We start from the raw sequence: 21,134 nt of genomic DNA on the forward strand, positions 1-21,134 counted from the left end.
AAATGTAACCTCACAGCAAACTCACTGTGTGCTCAAACTGTGATCTTAGAGGTTTAGATGTGACTGGTTTGTCATTTGAAGTCATCATTATGATGATGAGTGTTTGCTTTAGTTGAGCTCTTGACTCTACACTGTTTGTATGTGGATGAGAACAGTGTTGTGCTGCTGCATGTATGATAGTAGAGAGTGAGATTCAGCTGTTTTGAGACAAACATATATTATAAATATCTTCTAAATGAATTACACACGTAAACATTACAACCGTTTATAAATAAGACACAAATTCATCAAGACTCAGTGTATCAACCTTTTAATATGGTGATTCTTGATGAATTTGTGTGAAACCCAATGGTAAAGTACACCGTTAGCCCTTACCTGCCATTTCTTAAGTAATTTATTGGCAGACAAATGTTCTTTGAGTAGACAGTTAAGGACAACCGTTTTAAATAATTCGAGCCAACAGTACAACTAAAATAACACAGATCACACTAATGGTGACTTACATATTTAACCTCAAGAAGATATTTTGCAGATGTATGATCTACAGTAACTATCTGTTAACAGTGTTGACAATATACTACTGTAGAAACAGCAGATAAGAGCTAACAGTGTAAAGCACTGAGTGAAGAGAGGTGATGGGAAGACTCAGATGAAACACAAGATAATTCCATAAGGAGTTTTATTAAGACATATGAAGAGGTTTGAGGTCACAAGTTCATAAGTTATAACTTGAATAAAAGAAAAATGAATCACATAACTGTACATCCAGGCTTCTAGATACACATTTGCTCAAACTGACTATGAACAAAACATCTGCTGTAACACAAAACCAGCACAAGGTTTAACACACTGGCACCCTCCTCCTCTCTGGCGTGACTATAAGAGAGACTGACTCTAATAGACCAGATTCACCAGGTGAAGCACCAGAGCAGATCATTCTACCATCACATACAATCCAAAAAGAGAAGAAAACATTACATAGATTGAAATCAGGAATAATAAAGCATGTTTTAAAGCAATATAGTCTCCTAACCACTTATTCCTCAAACACATTTCCTGCCGCTTATATAAGAAAAAGGAGAAAAGCACCCCCACTGTGTGGAATAATGGTTTCCTCCAGAACTTTAAACATCTCTGAGAGCACCAGACCCCCTTAAGAGAACACACCACACCTGAAGCAGATGTCAGTGGTGCTCACATCATGAGAACACAGGTGTAAACCAGCTCCATATACATCTGTCTGACTGCTCAAATCAACACAATAAATTGTCAAGTTAAAAGTCTTTTGTCATTATTTGATGAAAACTAAGACAAAAGCCAAAATCACATCTCATCATCAAGGTCCACTCGAGAGGCTCATGTTTCATCATGTGTGTAGTGATAGAAACACAGCCGCACACAATGTGATATGTTAATTCCTGAAGCCTTTGTGTGTCTAATCAATTTAGTTGTTACATAACAGTTTGTGAATATGTGTGTTGATTCTTATGAAAATATCACAGCCATTAAACTGCTTTAGCCTCATGTTGTAGTATCACAGACATCACAGGACAAATGTTACACATTAATAGACATTCAGACAATGTGCATCATCACTTAGACGTCATCATCTGATCTCATTGTGTTTAAACCACAACACATTCATCTTAACACACTGTTACAATAGCAGAAATAAACTTAACATTAAACCACAAGAGTCAAGAGCTCAAGTAAAGCAAACTCTGATCACAATAAAGGTGATTCAATGAAATTTCAATATTTTTCAACATTAGTAGCAGGTGTGAAAGTGATACTGATTAAATGTAAATAACATAATTCCAACAAATAAACAAATAAAAGTCTTGCTGCATTCAGATCATTTAACACAATTGATTTCAAACCGCCTCATTAAATTGATTTATTTCTATGTGAAAAACTGAATTAAGTCTGAAAAACATCACATTTGAACCAAATTTAAAAATATGAACAATAATTGAATATAAATAAATAATTTTAAGTTTTAATGAACTTTGTATTAGTTTTTTTCCATAAATAGTTTTTGGTTTCTTACAACAAATGGTGATTTAAATGACAAACTGATCAAATATTCACATGTGGCATCAATCCACGTATGTTTTAAAGTTTATTCACTTCATATTTGTATTTTATTTTGAGTTTAAAGTTCAATTAGTTTTGTAATTGAACAAACATAAATTCAAACATTTAACATTTAGATGAAAAGTGTCACACCGACCTGAGAACAGCAGCACATGAATGGGTTTTTCCATTGCTGATGGCTTCACAAGTATGAAATGAATCTGAAATGATGAAAATATCTTATTGAATCATAACAAACACATTAAAATGAACAAAGTGACTCGCAGTGAAGTGACTGGTTTGAATTATAAGAAGAAAACACTAGTTCACCTGCAACAACACTCAGGAGTGAACATCAGACTGTCTTTGCTTGTTCAGTCTCAACATTTCAGCTTTAGTGTCCTACACAAATGTGTGCATTCACCTAAATGCAAAACCTGTTTTTGGTTTGTACATAGTGACACTGATTTGCATTTTGTGTGCAGTGAGTCTGCAGGATTGGCTCATATGTGTGTCTGTGTACATACGTGTGACCCTGGATCACATAAGCAGTTTTAATGCGTAAATTATTTGAATTTTGTACATAATCTGAAACCTAAATAAATAAGATGTCTTTTGATGTATGAGATGCTAGAATAGGACAATATCTGACTGAGATACAACCGTTTAAAATCTGAGAGTACAAAAAAATCTAAGTATTGAGAAAGGGTCTTTATAGTTGTTCATCAGGGGCACTGTGGCAGGACATCCACTCACAAAAATAAAGTTTGTATATATTTAAGTTAGGACATAAATATCTTCATCGAACATGATCTTTACTAATATCCTAATGATTTTAACCAAAACAATGTATTTTTGTTTTTAATAAAAATGTTTCTGTGCTACTCAAGACTGCTTTTGTGATCCAGGGTCACACATGTGTTTCTGGGTATTAAAAGCATGTACTTCATGTGGATTTAAGCAGGGAGGGATATGGTAGGTGTGAAAGATCGATCGCTGGAGGCCCAACAGGAGTCTTTTGAAGAGAATCAAATAAATGATGCTCTTATCATCAGACTGTCACAAGATTTTATAATCCATAAACACTCTTGATAGAAATAATCTCACATCTTTACAGAGACAGAAGTCATTTTGAGTCAATGCAAATGCATCTCATTACAGACGTAAGTAAAACATTTTTTGCATTGTTCAACAAATATCTGAATGCCATTCACTTGATGGTATTAAAGAAAATAAACGGTTAAATAATCTTCAGTATATATGAGTTTAACTAGTAAACATCACAGGACTTGAACATCATAGTTTCCATGAGTGTCCTCTGAATATCATTTGTTTTTAAACATGACGCTGTTTTTCATACATTAAAGGTCTCTGTGATCACCGTCTGTCACGCTCAATTGAGTTTTACTCGCGTCATTTAAGATGCATATTAGACACATCTGTGAGTTTGAACCCTTGTCCTCTCGACACCATTTGAGAAAAAAACTTCAGTTGAAAATAAAGAAATTTACTTATCAGACAAGTTTATATTGTGTCTTGTGTGACTTGACTCAGTCAAACTTGACAACATGAGTACACAATACACTAAAAATAATTCTAATTATTTATGATATATAATACAATATGATGGAATTAAAGCTTGTAAATACTTTATTTTGATGAGTTGTGCCGACCAAAGCATGTTTATTTTTTTACGTCAGACCTAAACCGTAGCCCATGAGGTCTTCAACTACTTTTATTTAAGAGCCAGATTCCAAAAGTGATCAAATTTTTACCATATCCCCATTTCATCTGATATTTCATATTTCTGTAATTTATTGCATGTTGTTAATTTTATACGTTACATATTGGTCATATATTTAAACATGCACACACAAATTGTCTTCCAATATGTGTGCCTTTTCAATTTATTTAATTTTTAGTTTACTCAAAAATACAATTGCTGTTCGTTATTCACCACCCTTCCATCCAAGATGTGGGGGACATTGTATCTTCAAGAAGATAGCCTATTTATGAAGATATTTGGTTGAGTTAATGAAAGTCAATAGTTCTACTACATTCAGCACAAAAGTTATCACTGCACCTTGATGTTTAACTGAAGTATTATAATGTGAATCAATTGATCTGTGCAAAAACTGAACACTATTGTAGCATCTTCAGGGGAATCCAATCGCATGTTCCCTACGTACTTAGAAGAGCAGATCCATTGAAGTGAGTTTTGGAGGGAGATGAAAAGCTGTTTTTCATAAATTTGGCCGTTTCAATGATACATAATGAATTCAGTAATAAAAACACTTCAAAATCTGAGACAACAGTTCACATGGTGTACCCTTCCTGCAGCTACTTCAAGGGCAAAAGACGAGTTTTGGTAGGTGACCTATCCTGTGCCCAAACTGACTGCCTGCTGTGGATTGCCGGTTATAATGTTGTAAATAAACATAAAGTTGTTTATACTTGAGTGTTGTTGTCCGCGTCGACAGGCAATTGTCACTGGATATCAGTGTCCACAGGCGTGTTGCTTATGTAACCAAGACAAGAGCTGAAGAAGAAGAGGTTTGTTGTGTACACTGTGGGAGAAGCATTTAGCAGTGAGAGTGACAGGTTAACAGTCACTTTTGCAGGTTAAGTTGATTTAAATACAGAAAAACACGTAATTTATCAAGAAACTACCTTTGGAAATGTGTATGTGTCCTGACACCATCGCCACAGCGCTTGTTGTCCACATTGACGCTGTTTTATTTTTGGAGAGTTGCACTTCAGACTATGGCGTAAGTCCCGTGCAGAAGTTTTTATTTTAAGATGAAGGTATTTTACTCAAATGTGACCCTGGATCACAAATCCAGTCTTTAGTAGCACGAGAACATTTTTAGTAAAAGACAAAAATACATTGTATGGGTCAAAATCATTAGAATATAAGGTTAATATCATGTTCTATGAAGATATTTAGTAAATTTCCTACCCTAAATATACAAAAACTTTATTTTTGTGAGTGGATTGCCTTTCACAGGCAAATTTCTCATTATTTAGATTTCTTTGCTCTCTCTTTGCTTTTAAATGGTTGTATATCAGTCAGATATTGTCCTATTCTATAAACTCTTACATCAATAGATATTATTTATTCAGTGTTCAGATTATGTAAGTCTCAATTTCAAAAATTGACCCATTTTTTTGTTTTGCTGTCCAGGGTCACAAATGGTTTACGAGAAGACCAGGGTTCAAATACACATATGTGCCTAATATGTATCTTAAATGACGCGAGCAAAACTCAATCGAGCGTGACAGCCGGTGATCAGAGAGACCTTTAACAACAGCTCCGTGTCTGAAAAACAAATGAGGCCACTAATGGACCCCGAGAATTAGCTCACTGGCCCCTAGGACTGGCCATACATGTGCAGCCATCACCTCATCCCATAATGTTGATTACTAGAAAGGTTTTCAACTTTTGCACTCGCTATTAATGTTGACATTTCAACAATCTATCATTACTGTGATCAGTGTTTGCTTCAGTTGAGCTCTTGACTCTTGACTGTGATTAAGTTGGTGTTTAAAAACTAATTCAAACTCTTTAAACTAATTCAGATAAACAGATCAACTGCAATGCATGCTGGGAGTCATGAGTGAGTTTTGTACTATGATGTTACCCAGCATGCATTGCACCATGAAGCTTTTTTTCTTGATCATCAACGTTGTTGAGATTCATACGCAGATTATTCATGTCCAACTGATTCAGAAACATAAGATTTAGTGAAAATGATTTCCAAAATAAAACAATCTTTTACTTTGTGGTAATGAAAAGTGGAAGATGTTGTCCAAATATGAATTGTTTCAATGTTATTTTTGGATAAGAATTTAAAATATCTCTTAATGGAGATTCTACAGAAGTCTCTTGAGGAGAATCAAGTAAATGATGCTTTTATGATCACACTGTCACAAGATTTTATAATCATTAAACAATTTCTCTCAGGAAATAATCTCACATCTTTACAGACACAGAAGCAAGTGATTTGCAGTATGAGTCAATGCAAAGGAGTCTAATCACAGACATTAGGAAAAACACTTACGTAATACATCATTAGTATAGATTAGTGAAAGTCTGAATTCCATTCACTTGATGGTATTAAAGAAATTAAAAAGGTTAAATAATCTTCAGTATATATGAGGTTAACAAGTAAACATTATAAACATATGAACATCATAGTTTCCTCTGCAGATCATTTGTTTCTCAAACGCGATGCTGTTATTAAAGGTCTTCGTGATCACCGGCTGTCACGCTCAATTGAGTTTTGCTCGTGTCGCTTAAGATGCATATTAGACACATCTGTGAGTTTGAACCCTGGTCTTCTCGACACCATTTGAGTCAAATAATTTCAGCCTAAAATAAGAACTTCTGCATCGGGCCTACGCCATAGCCTACCCACCCAGCACTAGACGTCATTTTTTTTGGGCTAAATCAAGTCGGCCCGTGCTGGCCGTCTTTTAGCCTAAAAATCGACATCGAAATTTGGTCCTTTTTTGGTCCGTCAAAAATTGGTCGAAATTAGCCAAAAAATCGACGTCGAAAATTTGTCTTCTTTTGGTCCGTATAAATTGTTTTTTTTACGTCTGTCTTGGACCACATTAAGCCCTAATATTGACATGAAAAGATCACATTGCAGTTATTGTTATTCTGTGATTCGACTATTTCTTAACATGTTCATCATTACAGTTCAACAATGTAGGCCTAAAGCATGCAAACAAATATTTATATAATGAACCAATATGTTTATAATGGAAGTATGCCGTAAAAATTTACTTAAGTTATGCCTTACAAATAACGACTGCTTACTCACTTTTATAAAGTATTTTCCCCGCTGCTTCATGATGCAAATAATTTTCAGACATTTCTAAAGGTAGGTCGATTTGTTTTAAGAGTTGCTAACAATGTTCCTAATATTTTAAAAAAATATTATAAAATAGAATTTCAAGGACTTTTTCAAATGTAAAAAAAATAAGTAAAAAGCAAATGCATACAGGTGGCAACTTCCATCCATCCATCCATTTTCTACCGCTTATCCGAACTACCTCGGGTCACGGGGAGGCTGCGCCTATCTCAGGAGTCATCGGGCATCAAGGCAGGATACACCCTGGATGGAGTGCCAACCCATCGCAGGGCACACACACTCACTCATTCACTCACGCACTCACACCCTACGGACAATTTTTCCAGAGATGCCAATCCCAGATAGCATACGGATGTGGGCCACTGTAGGCAATTATGCGGCACTGGTGGTCTCCTTCCGGCCCAGACTAAATGGATGTGAGCCAGAAGTGGCCCACCTGTTTAATAAAAAATGTGGGCCAAAGATCCCAAATCATATGTGGGCCATTTAAGGCAAAGATGTGGCACTAATGGCAAAGTGTAATCTGGATGTGAACCTAATGTGGCCCATGTATTAAATGGTGAATTTGGCCCAAATGTCAGAGAACAAATCTGGGCCACCTTTGGCAAAAATGCGGCATAGTCATTTAAGGGTAATCTGGGTCTAAACCCAAAGTGGCCCACATATGTGGCAGCAAATATGGCCCAGTTATTATAAAACATATGTGGGCCAGTTTTGGATAAGATTCGGCACAGTTAACTCTGGCAAATGTGGCAAGTGGCCCAGATAAGACATGACAAATAAGGCCCAGTTATCTTAAAACGTATGTGGGCCACACTTGGCAAATATTCGGCACAGTAAGCTATGGCTTATGTGGCTGTAAGCCTTAAGTGTGCCATATAAGACATGGCAAATGTGGCCCAGTTATCTTAAAATGTATGAGGGCCACACTTGGCAAATATTCGGCACAGTAAGCTATGGCTTATGTGGCTGTAAGCCTTAAGTGGGCCATATAAGACATGGCAAATGTGGCCCAGTTATCTTAAAACGTATGTGGGCCACACTTGGCAAATATTCGGCACAGTAAGCTATGGCTTATGTGGCTGTAAGCCTTAAGTGGGCCATATAAGACATGGCAAATGTGGCCCAGTTATCTTAAAACGTATGTGGGCCACACTTGGCAAATATTCGGCACAGTAAGCTATGGCTTATGTGGCTGTAAGCCTTAAGTGGGCCATATAAGACATGGCAAATGTGGCCCAGTTATCTTAAAACGTATGTGGGCCACACTTGGCAAATATTCGGCACAGTAAGCTATGGCTTATGTGGCTGTAAGCCTTAAGTGGGCCATATAAGACATGGCAAATGTGGCCCAGTTATCTTAAAACGTATGTGGGCCACACTTGGCAAATATTCGGCACAGTAAGCTATGGCTTATGTGGCTGTAAGCCTTAAGTGGGCCATATAAGATATGGCAAATGTGGCCCAGTTATCTTAAAACGTATGTGGGCCACACTTGGCAAATATTCGGCACAGTAACCCAGGTGAAAAATACGTAGAATTAATTGTATTATAACTATACTTAAATTTCAATTAGTACGTTTATAATGCATTTGTATTTTCAACATGCTTATTCGAAGTGCAATAAATATATCTTGAATTGTATTTGAATACATTTGTAAAAAGTGTACTTGAAGTACTCTGGTAATAAATGTATGCTTCATTACACTTTAAAGAAATGCACTATACACAAGCATACTTTCAATGTCATCTTTAAAAGTGTACTTGAAGTACTCGTTATAAATATATGATAAATTGCACTTTTATGAAATGCATAATACACAAGCATAATTTCAATGTATTAATAAAAAGTGTACAAGAAGTATGTTGGTAATAAATATATGCTAAATCACACTTTTACGAAATGCACTATAGACAAGTACTTTAACTATTTTCTAAAAAGTATATTAGAACAATTTTGGGTATTAAACATATACTTAATTAAATATTTAATAAATAAAAGAAAGCATATTTTTGCAACACTTCTGAGTACTTGTATCATATTTATATATGACAGACGCAAAATGTGTAGTTTTCATTTACTTTATTGGTTTGCTACAATTATATATTTTTCTTTTCATTTTCAACAACAAAATGACTTTTAGTACTTTTGAAATATCGCACATTAAAAACATATACAATATATCATGTAAATGTATCAAGATGTCAAATTTTAGCCAAATATTTACATTTACAAGTAACAACAATGTTCACCATACATTTTACTCACTCAAGACACTTTCATTTAACATCATGACTTTCAATATTTAAATCACACAGCCAGTTTGAAAAATCCAGTTCAAACTTGAATCCGAACCCTAGTTCCCATTTTTCCCCACAACAGTATAAAACATCATATACACACCAACAAAAAAATAAATCTTAAAGTTTACAATTTATGTGCTCTACACATGAATGGCCAATAGAAAAAAATGATAAAGCATTTTACATATACTATAAATTAATTAATTAAAGTCTTTCAGTAATATAACTGAAATCATTTCAGTCTCTTTCAATATTATTTGGCAGAGCTATGACATACTTTTTGTCTTTCAACTCAATCATAACACATTTCCGTTTTAAAGACAGTGTACACACTGCGTAAATAGTGTTTGACACTTTAACCTCATGGATAAACTTGGAAAATATGTTAATGTCCGAATCCCTACAAAGCTGTCTTCCAGACCTACAAAGCTCCTTAACCAAAACACAACTCATTTGTTCGTTACAACCTTTAGGATTAAATGCCACAATGCTCAGAATCGTGCATAACGTGCCATCAGCTAATTCTACAACAGAGTTGTTTCTTTTTTGAAGCCTTGTGTAAGTTTCTGTGTGATAAAGTACACCGTCAATAAGAAAACGATCATAATAAAGGCCTTGCTGTACCCTGATACCAAAGAGATCCTCTATAGCAAGGATGTGCCGTACTGGAATTGTCACTAAATGAGGATTACCAAAAACCCGAACTTTCTCTGACAGTTGTGCTGATTTTGCTGTTTCTTGGATGCTGTTCTGCATATGATAGAACAGTTTTTTGACTGTGTCTTTGGCATTCTTCATGTGCTTGTCAGCCTTGGTTGTAAGGTCTCTCCATTTGAGGAATCTCTTGACTATCTGTTGTTGGACATGTGTGGTTCCATTAAAGAACTTCAAGAGTGTGCCATTAAAAGACTCAAAAGAAAAGGTGGATGTAGCCCACAAAGGTCCCCAGTTTCTCACACTTGCAGAAATGTGTGTCATCAAGTGCACATTAAATGTCATATTTTCTTTGCCATACAACTTCTCAAATTCCCTAACAAATTTCTTTAGTGCGTTCTCTGCCCTATCAACCTCAACCATTGATATATTTTCCTGAAGCAGAGAATATATACCAAAAACAAGAAGGAAAAGATGGTTCCAGTATTTCTTAGGAAGAACACCACAAAGCACTGGTAAAGCATAGAACAGGAGAAACGATCTCCATTCAGAGGCCTTCCAATATTTACGTTCTTTTACAGATCTTGGAACTCTAGTTAACTCTACTGGAGGGTGGATTGATAGTAACTGCTTATCAATGACTTCGGATTTTGTGCCAAGGTACCATGGTTTGTCATGATTAGTTGAATCCAGCCATAATGTCATTAGCTGCCGTGTTACTCCTAGGCAAACACTGTGCTGGTATTCAGGCACAAACCCATTAACCATCTTAAAGTTTGCTAGTTTCATTAAAGGAGAGGGACCTTTCACTCCCATTACAGGCTGCTGAGGAGTTGCAGCCATAGCATGTTGAAAATGCTCAGATTCGCATCTGAGAGATGGTTCAGTGTTATGAATCTCAATGGGAACCCAATTGCAAGGCAGGACAACAGGAGGTGAAGGGAGTAAACAGATCTATTTATTACAAATAACAAGACAAAACAAAACCCACAATGGGGAAAACAAGACAGGAGAAACTATAAACTTTAACAAGGACACTAACTTACTAAACTACAAAACAAACACTGGGAACAAACACTAAACTAAGACTTACTAGACACAGGGTTGATAAACAGCATACAAGGAACAATGACTAACAGGAACCAGGCAAGACCTCATCAGGAACAAGGTAAACATCTACAGCATACAGACACGTCTAAAACATGCAAGGTAACACTTACAATGAACGCGCACAAGACAGTGAAACGTGAGGACTCTTATAGGGAAGATAACAAGAGGGAACAGGTGCAAGGGATTACAATCAAGGAAAGCTAATCAACACAAACTAGGGAACAGGAGGGTAGGAACGATGACGAGGTTCAGGACATGTGTAAGAGTATGATCTCCCACCCTTATGATAGCAAAAGTCACAGCCATATATGCCATTAAATTGCTTTGTGTTTCGAATTTGGGGACGAGCCACTGAATCTGAACTACAGATCAGGGCATGCACCTTAGATGAATGTTGCTCGTTCTGTGTGTCTGTCCATTTGATTCCAGTTTGCTCCAGTTCTTGAAGCTCATCAACAAATGGAGTTAACAGAGTTGCCATGTTAGGTTTCTTCTCTCCAAACCAAATACAAGGAATGCAGATATTATTTTTCCGTTCTTTTGGATCCAGTTCAATGATCTGGCACTGAATGGGCCATAGCTGAGACTTTGAGCTCTTGAAAACTGGGATACCATCACAGTTCCACAATAAACTCACATCCTCTTTATCAATTTTACCAGCCCTGATTAGCTTTTCATACTCCATTCCTGAATTTATGTCATTTATAATGCCATTAGTTGACATTTTTCTCTCTAAAGTATTCTTCGGACTTTCCAGAATGTCCTTAATTTGTCCAGATAATTTTAAAACCAGAAAATACGACCCGTTTTTTAAATTTTTGTCTGCATCAAACGTCATGTGACATACAGAACACTGTGTCTGACCATTAACCTTACCTATATAGTTTGTGCATCCAGACCAGTAAAAATGTGATTCATATTGTCCAAACTGACCATAAGCTTTATGAAATAGGTAAGAAGTAGCTGGCACAGTTCCTGGGAAATGTTCATTAAACAACTTGAGGAGGTCTTCCAGAGCTGTCCCTGAGAGGTTGTGTCTCAAAATAAAGGACATTAAAAGCATCATACTATGACCTCTGGAGATAGGTGCTCCTGGGTAAAGTAGCTCATCCACCTCTGATCCCTACAACAACAAAAATAAATAAATGAATTAACAAACAGATTAGTAACTAGATGGACACTTGCACAAAGCCTGTGATAATGCAGAAAAACAGTGATCTATCTAACAGTTTTAACGAAAACTGTCCAGGATCCATCTCTTTACCAATTTCATTTAATTTTGCACCAAACTGACCTGAAACCCTCCATTGGTTCCAGGTACTTGGTAGATAAAATTCTATAAAGAATGTAATGTGCAACTATATTATTTAAGTTTGTGTTTAATGCAATTATAAATTATTTTCCAATGGTGTGGGCCAATCGTAATAATTAGATTCCTTTTATGTAATGCAGGATTTTAGCCACACCCATCAATAATTTACCTGCGATGGATTTGAGCTTGGTCCTTGGTTCAGGTGAGGTATCTCAGGTGCTAGTTGCAAATCAGTATACTCTTGGTGTCCACCACAGACAATATCAGGCCTGTCCTTAATTGTCTGTTGAATAAAGATTTGTATATCTGAGTGGCAAGTTCTGCAAACAACTTTTATTTGAACAAATTTAGAGACATGTTTAGAATTTTAAAATGACCCATTTAAATGACCTGCAATAGTTCTATAAATATTTCAAAGCCACTTCCTCTAGCTGTAACAATTATGTCTGTATTTGTACAGACATGTACAAAAATAAACTCATCTAACCCTCACAGTTCCAAAACCCAATTTATAAAAGCCAAGTCATATAATATTGTCATGTTGTGACAGTAGTCTATCCAGCCACATACAGTATAATGTAATTGTGGATGTACATAACAAATAATAATATATTTACCTGAGAGTGTAAGTCGGCTTCCTGATGATGAATCTCAGGAGACTGGCACAAATTGGTCAGGTGAGGCAGCCCTCTGCTATCATTAGTAGTCACTTCATTAACACTCTATAAAACATACATATACATATGCAGGCCAAATGATGGATTACTGTTTTTTTCATTATATGACATATAACATTATATGTTGTTTGATTTTAAATCTGTGACGTAAAAATTTTAAAATAAAAAAACTGATGTTGATAAACGTTTACCTACCCACTCAAGTATTTCCTGCTCTTGGTTATCCGATTTGAATCGCTTTGCTGGTCTTGGGCACTGAGTATAATGAACATTGTTATTTTCCTTGCTGGACTCATTGTTATTGAAATTGACTGGGAGCTGAAAAATATCAAGTTACTGTAAGTATCATAAACTTTACCTTGCAGCTTCATGAATCAATTAATAATAATATAAATCTCTAGTACTAGCAGTAGGCTTTGAAATACTCAAAAAAAAAAAAAAAATCACAAGATGCAATACCCTAGGATCCAACCCACAAGCTTACGTTGTTAACACAATGCTCTTACCACTGAGCTACAGGAAAACTACAGTCTATAGATACTTATGCCTATTTACCAGTTTTTTCCTTCTCCTGTATTCAGTTGTTCTTGGTAATTCAGAATCATTGCAGCACACATAGTCTTTGTAACCACCTCGGCGTGAATTCTGCAAAAAAGAAAATGACAAAGATGTAGAAATACTGTGTACCACAGACAGACGTGCAAATACAGCATGTTGTATGTAGCAGGAATACCATGCAGAATAAAGAAAATAATATATATAATTTGTTGCAAGTCTGGCTACAATTTTCAAACTGTGCTGGAAAATAATATTTAACTAAAAAAACATTCAAATAAAACATACCTCTTTATTTGCAGCCAACTTCTTAAAGCGGTGATTTGTCGTTTTTGGAATCTCATTATCTTGTGAGTCCAGGTAAGATTTATATTTCTTCTTTATTGTCATTTCAGCGCCAGAGGCATTCCAACTGATGTTATGGCGACGGAAGTAGCAATTATTAATACTATCAACGGTAGTTTATACTATTTTTGAAGTGAATGCAATTTCGCAGGGCATTCAGTTTGACCAATAAGAGTAAAGCCTTTCAAATCATATTAACACTAACTGTCCAATCAGAGACAGCCAATTGAAAACTGACGTTTTGAGCGGTCATTTCGGCTGGGCGACCAACGGAAAAGAAATGTCAGCAGGAGCCATGTCGTTTCCAAAGTATGCTTTGTTTTATTTCCCTGACTCTGATATCTTGAAAGTGGACAGCACCGATATCATTTTAGGAGAGCACAGACTATCAGAGTTCGTGGTCGGTTCACGCGAGCAACTTCGAAGCGAAGAGGGCTATGTAGAGGTGCGTCTGTCAAGTCGCAGCAGACATGGACAGACCAAGACACTGCCAGCAAAAATTCTACTTCTTAGTGGTAAGCTGATTCATTTTATCGATGAGTGTGACTAGCTTTAAGATCACTTTGGGTTTAGAAACTATTTTCCCACGCAAACATCATTTCAACGTTTGTTAGCATTTAGATCAATGATAGCTAAGTTACGTGGATTACTGACACAATACCGACTTGCTAGCATTAGGTCTAGTAAATTTAGGCACCTATTGTTGATGCTTCCTAGAAAGTGTCTTTTTCTGTTTGATATAACCGCTATAAAACGTTGTCCACTCTTTGCATTAAAAATAATGCTTGCTAATTAATCGGCCTTAAGCCTTGTTACAATATTATTATATTTATTAGTAAAGTTATTGTAGTGGAAAAGTAATTATTTATGACAAGTATTTGAAAGTATTTAGATATACTCAGGATGCTGGCGCAGTCGATTCGCCTCGACCTGGGCTTGTTGGATGTGTGCATGGACGTGATCTATTTCTCAGTTTAAAATGTTCTTATATTATAATTTTGTTATTTAACCTTTTGTTTTTAATGACAGATGTTTACAAAGACTTAATTGTGAAGAGAGATGCTTTTAAGAGAGGAGAAGACATCTGGAAGACAACCACACAGCAGGGGAAAAAAACAGCTGAGGCCTTAAAGGTTTTGGATTGTCCTTACTTTCATAATAATGAATGGCCTTGCCTGATCCTTTTTCAGTTTCTTTATAAATATTATTTTTGCTGGTGAAATGTAACATAAGAATGTATTATTTTTAGATTGCAAGTACTTCTCAAGGTGCAGCCGATGTTGCAATGGGAGACAAACTCAAAAGAGACCTTCAGAACTTACAAAGAAAGAAAGCAGTACCCGTAACCCCCACTCCAATGTCCGATGATTCAGATAACACAGACATTGACATGTTTGAAAAGAACGAGCAGAGAAGATCAAGGAAAAGAGTAAGCAATGTTTTAATTTCATATCAAATTATTTCAAAGTTTTTTTTTCACTATGATCTATTTTTCATTACAGTGAAGTATCAAAGTATCAAGGTAATGCGGCTTTCACACAGGACGCGGAATGCGCTGTGCTAGGAAACCCATTCATTTCAATTGCTATCTCCATGAATGGGTGTTTTGATTTGATGACATGTCAATTCAAGTTGGCATGTCAGGTGTGTTTTAAGTCAGGTAGCTTGCTTTAGGTAGGTAATATGCCTGTGAAATTCTCGTCTAGCCTCCTCCACTACTTTGAAATAAAGCTCTTTTGCTATAGAAACCGTGTAGAATTCCTTTCGCTTTAAAACTCTGCATACTTTGCTCCTGCCAGCGCAGCGCAAATAGAAGGGCTATGCTGAACCTAGCGGCCAGTGTAGCGCATTCCGTGTCCTTTGTAAAGGCCGCATAACTTTTGGGCTACATTCACCTCAGTTTTTCAACTTTGTCTGAAAAGGAGATTCATAAAGCATCTTTTAGTTTTCCTTTAATAAGACTTGAATCAAATGTTAAATGTGTCCCTGTGAAATCCAGGCTAAAGATAAAAAATCTTAATTGGGTGATAAGCATCAAAGTTTGATTTCAGCTATTTATTTAACTATGAGTTAATCTGTTTACACAGCTTTACTTTTTTCATAATGTTCTTTACATTGTGTGGAATGATTTTATGTAAGAAAAACAGCACATCACCCACAATGACTTTTTACATGCAGGGTCACAACTATGTAAAACATTTTTATGGGAGCTGCAGTGAGTTTGGGATAGTCACCCTTCTTTTTGCATGCAATTTGTGTGTTTCATCTGGTCCCTAAATCTCTGCCGAAGAGTTGAATCGTTTAGATTTCGCATGAAGCCCTGGCGTCCCAGTAAACACAATAATTAAAAATATAAATTGTAATTATGCAACTATTAACATAACATTTCATGTTATCTAAACTGGTTACATAAGTGAATACAACATCAGTAATTTACTGTAGGTGTTTGTCGAGCTTCTTCTAACCTTGTGTCAAATTTAACACACAGACTGCAGTGGACAGTGACAACGAACAAGATTGTGATAATGGAAGCAAGGAATTTGAGAACAGTCTTTTGCAGAGCACACCTCCGCAGAACACTGTCAAGCTTGATGGTGATGTTGTCAAAGCTTTAAAAGGTAAATTATTAGTTAATTGAAATGTAAATATGACGTTTTTATTTAATGATTTAAGCCGACTGAGTCAAAAATATTTTTTGAACAGTTTTTTTGTCAATCAGGTGAACTCAATCTGAAACATACTTTTTAATCTTGTAGAGCTTCCTGGGATAGTATCATCTCTCAAAGATGTCTTAGAGTCCATTAAAAGAGGCTCATACAGCTCAAGTTCCAGTTCCAGTGAGATGTCTCTTGCTGAATCCTCAGAAATGGTTAGAAAACTTTATTAAATGATAATAAAAAAGTCATAGTAGTATTTATCATATATTTTTTAGCTGTCTTTGTTTGCTCATGACCACTTTAGAAAATCCAGTAGCATACACTAAATGAATTTCATTGATGCCATTCAATTTTTTTCCTAATACTGCTTGTTTATTATTACCCAGATTTCTATAGCCGATTCTGATGTGAAAGTCCCAAAGAGGATGTATGACAGACTGAATAAGTCACGGGTTTCTCTTTTTGCACAAGATTTGGCAACTCTAATTTTTGGAAAAGATAAACTGGCAAGATGTACTCTTACTGGGAAATCAGGAAACATCAAAAGACCAATTGGACCCTCACAAGGTCACCGTTCTTATTGGTATGTGTGCTTCTTGTTCATCATCACTTTTTTGCCCCCTTCACAAGTCACAAGGGACTGACCACAACTTAAAGTATGCCAAAAAAGATTTGTCATGTATTATACAGTAATTGATGGCAGGCTACTTTTCACTTAAACTTAAATGTTTTTTTATGTTTTTTCATGAATCAAGTTCACAGTTGTTCAGCAAGACTTGTATTTCTGTCCATTTTAATTTCACTAGCATCTCATATTTAATATCTATTTTTACATTAAGAGGTGATCAATACATACGGTTGCCATGTAAAAGAACGTTACATTTATATCAATTAACAAAATATAAATTTCAAAACATTCTGTTCTGTTGCAAAAATAGTTTTTCTTAAATTGTGCTTTAATATTTAAAAAGTTTATTTTCCTCCTATTCACAGACACTGTGATTAAACAGTTCCCGAACACAACAGTGTCTGAGGTGCGAGCGCTCATTCGCAGGAAATGCAACAACGAGTCAAACTCAAAGAACAGTCGCTCTCCACTGGAAGGATGAAGACAGTGACGTTTCAGATGATACAGTCCTTGGTAAACTGTTTGGTTATTGCCAGTTTGTTGAAATAAATTCAATTTATTGACTTCCGTGGTTCTTCATTTGATTCAGCTGTTTGCAGCTTGTATAAATGCACTTTGATTTATTTAAGTTTTTATTTGTTAATTTATTTTAAGTTTTGCTTATCGAAGCCAATTAAGTTTTAAGTTACATATCTGTATGCCACTACATTGAATGTCATTGTGGAGTTTACATTTGCTGGTTTTTAATGTATGCTTGATGTAAAAATGACATTAAAGTTTTGTAGTTTCAAAATGCTTGTGTGTAATTTACAGTATTTTTACTGTCTGTTAATGAGTATTTTGCATTATATTTTAATAAATTGAAAATATAAATTGTCATAATAAATAACCATTTGTGTAATACATTTTTAGTATATAAATAGTACCCCTTTAGTGATCTGCAAATAAATTATCAAGGAGCTTTAAAGACATTTAAAGTATACTGGTAGCACAATAATGATCAACTGAAATTATATTTTCATTATAGTTCTAGTACAGCAATAAAGTGTACTATAAGTATAATTTAAAGTAATTCAGTTAAATTGCACTTAATGTGTTTAAAATGGGTCCAATTTAACACAATTTCAATATATTAAATATATTGAAAGTAGCTTTAAATTGATTTTTAAACTAACTTTAAGTATACTTAATATACTCAAAGTTGTTCCAAAATAATACCTTTAATATGTACTTTTTAAAGTATAATTTAAATATAATAAGTATGTCCAAAAAAGCTCAATTTAAATATATTTCCTTTTCACCTGGGTAACTAAACTATAAAACCAAAACACTTGAACAACAATGACTAAACTTACTCAGACTGGGGAATACGAAACAGGAACAAGGAACATCCAAATAGGCAACAAGGTGGGTACAAACAGCTACAGCAAGGGTAAGACATACAACAACGTCAAACCTCAAACAATGAACGCGCACTAGACAAAGAAACATGAGGACTCTTTATAGGCAAGGTAATTAACACAAACTAGGAAACAGGAGGGTAGGGAAACAATGACGTGACTCGGGGAGAGTATGGAAAGCCATGAGTGTCAATACCATATGGAAAGCCAAAAGTGTCAAAACCATCTCTCCCCACAAGAAACAGAGGATTCTGTATGATTCCACCTCTAATCCAAGAAATACCAGACAGGGAGAGGTGAAACCATGACATGTTAGTATATGGTAAATCAAGAGTAGCTCCACACGAATGAGCAACTGGTCTTCTGCTGAGGCCAGATTCTGCATTGAAGCTTACCTTAATTTGATCAACACATATGACAGAAGAACCTGTACAGAAGCGTAGAAATTTTTCTGCTTTGCTTTGGTCAGCATTTCTGACTGAATGTTGCAGATGATTGAATACAGTGTGTTCTTTCTGAGAGCGAATCATCTGTGATGTTTGAAGTAGCTTTACTACCTTTTTTCCAGTTGCCTTCTTTGTGTCATACAGAGACAGTAGTCTTTCCTGGTCTGGTACTTTGGGCAGTGCAAATTGCATGGTTTTGGAGAAGCAATCTATTATGTATTTGGGCTCTTGAAGAATTGCTTTATGGGCAATTGTTTGAATGGCAACTTCCATGTTGTTTTTCAGAGGGATGCAGTGAGAGCCCATTCTTGTGAAGAGATCAAGCAAATCCTCTTCATCACATTCCTCCAGTATGCGTTGACGAGCTTTTGCAACAGCAGATCGTTCAGTCACAGAAAGGTTGTTGTGGAAAGATGACATCAGGAGTCAATTCCATGCATGCATGCTAAAATGAAAGCACTGGCAAGTCTAACGGGTAGTTCACCGAGGTCAAGTAATCATTTTACCCATATCCTTCTAACTGCTTCCCATTCAACTTCAGAGAAGTCTGGCCTTAGTCTAGGAATCCGTTCATCTTCGCCTTCACACTGTTCGAGGAACTGATCCCAGAATGCAGTATAGACTTCTCTGGACACTCCAGCATCATCTACAGCACTCTCATTCACAAAGTCCATTTTCAGAGTTGATAGAATTATGTTGCTATCCACGAACACTGCCAAAAGATCTTCTACAACCTTAACCCTGTGTATAAAAGCATGCATATCTTTTGGATTTGCTACGTTTCCAGATGACATTGGATGAGAAAGGTGGTTTCTTGAATGTGGCACATCCGATGGTGAAGCCATTTCACTACCTATCTAGAAAAAGACCATTTACAACGATTATTTCAAGATTTCTTTACTTTTTTCCAATAATTATTTAAGTTAGAAGAATTAAAGCATCACGCTGTTCTATCCTAACAACATTTTCTGTTTTGTCACTCTAAAATAGCACATTTTAGATTAGATTAGATTAGATTAGATTCAACTTTATTGTCATTACACATATACAAGTACACTGTAACGAAATGTAGTTTAGGTCTAACCAGAAGTGCAATTAGCAAGTGCAGATATACAGTGTGAATAAATACAGAATACGATATTAGGAAAATAATTTACGATGGGCATGTACTATAAAAATATGAAAATCGGTATGTTCTATGAACAATATATACAGAAGGCTATATACTGTGAACATTAGTGTACAGGAGGTTATGAACAGATAACAATATAGACTATACAATAGTGCATGTGACTTGAGTGTGCATTAGTTACAGACATTAGCTATTAAAGTTGCAGTGCAGTAGATGAGTTAATGTGGTTATTAAAGGTACGGCGCAATACATGAGTAGATGCAGATATACAGTTACAGTGCAGTAGATGAGTTAGTGCAGTTATTGAAGCTATAGCGCAATAGATGAGTAGATGCAGTTAGTTATGCGATAGATGCAATGCAATAGATGAGTTACAACGCAGTAGGTGAGTTAGTGCAGTTATTGAAGTTACAGTGCAGTAGGTGAGTTAATGCAGTTATTAAGGTTACAGTGAAGTAGATGAGTTAATGCAGTTATGAAAGTTACAGTGCAGTAGATGAGTTAATGCAGTTATGAAAGTAGTCCATTAGTGCAAATGAGCATTCAGTGTAATATTCCTGGTGTGCAAGTGAGCAGTATAGAGTGATATAGCAGCAAATGATGCTGTGTGTGTGTAAACAGTCCGGTAGAGCAGATACATGAAGTACTGTGTAGTAGAGTAGTCGGGGCGAGACCGTGGTTCGAGTCCGGTGAGTAATTGTGAATTAGCGCCAGCTGTGCGCACACCGGCCTCGAATCACGTAGGAGATGGGAGCATATAAAAGAACGAGCGACCGGACCGTCGAGGAGAGAGGACCGGGCCCGAACTTATGTTATGTTTGTATTTATATTATGTTTTGTTCGCCGGCGGTCGTCCGTGAGGGGCCGCCGCCTGTTATATTACTTTATTAAATGTTTAAATGTTTGCCGGTTCCCGCCTCCTTCCTTCCATGTTATTGAGATTTGTTACATTGGTGCC

At 35.9% G+C, this 21,134-nt stretch overlaps 1 protein-coding gene and 1 long non-coding RNA gene across 2 annotated transcripts in view; one reads left to right on the plus strand and one right to left on the minus strand.

The window, feature by feature from the left end:
• LOC130421408 (uncharacterized) overlaps positions 1-21,134 on the plus strand; it is a 62,054-nt gene that overhangs the window by 17,502 nt on the left and 23,418 nt on the right. Inside the window, exon 3 of the mRNA XM_056749254.1 lies at positions 7,827-7,850. Within this exon, the coding sequence (XP_056605232.1) occupies positions 7,827-7,850 (24 nt within the window). The remainder of the gene's footprint in view (positions 1-7,826; positions 7,851-21,134) is intronic.
• Positions 12,505-14,082, minus strand: LOC130421421 (uncharacterized). Its single transcript, XR_008906807.1, has 4 exons — positions 13,569-14,082; positions 13,209-13,331; positions 12,954-13,058; positions 12,505-12,619 (listed from the first exon to the last, which is right to left on the minus strand). It is a non-coding gene; the product is annotated as an uncharacterized LOC130421421 (long non-coding RNA).

The sequence above is a fragment of the Triplophysa dalaica genome, chromosome 5, assembly GCF_015846415.1.
Source record: "Triplophysa dalaica isolate WHDGS20190420 chromosome 5, ASM1584641v1, whole genome shotgun sequence".
In the NCBI taxonomy this organism is placed as follows: domain Eukaryota; kingdom Metazoa; phylum Chordata; class Actinopteri; order Cypriniformes; family Nemacheilidae; genus Triplophysa; species Triplophysa dalaica.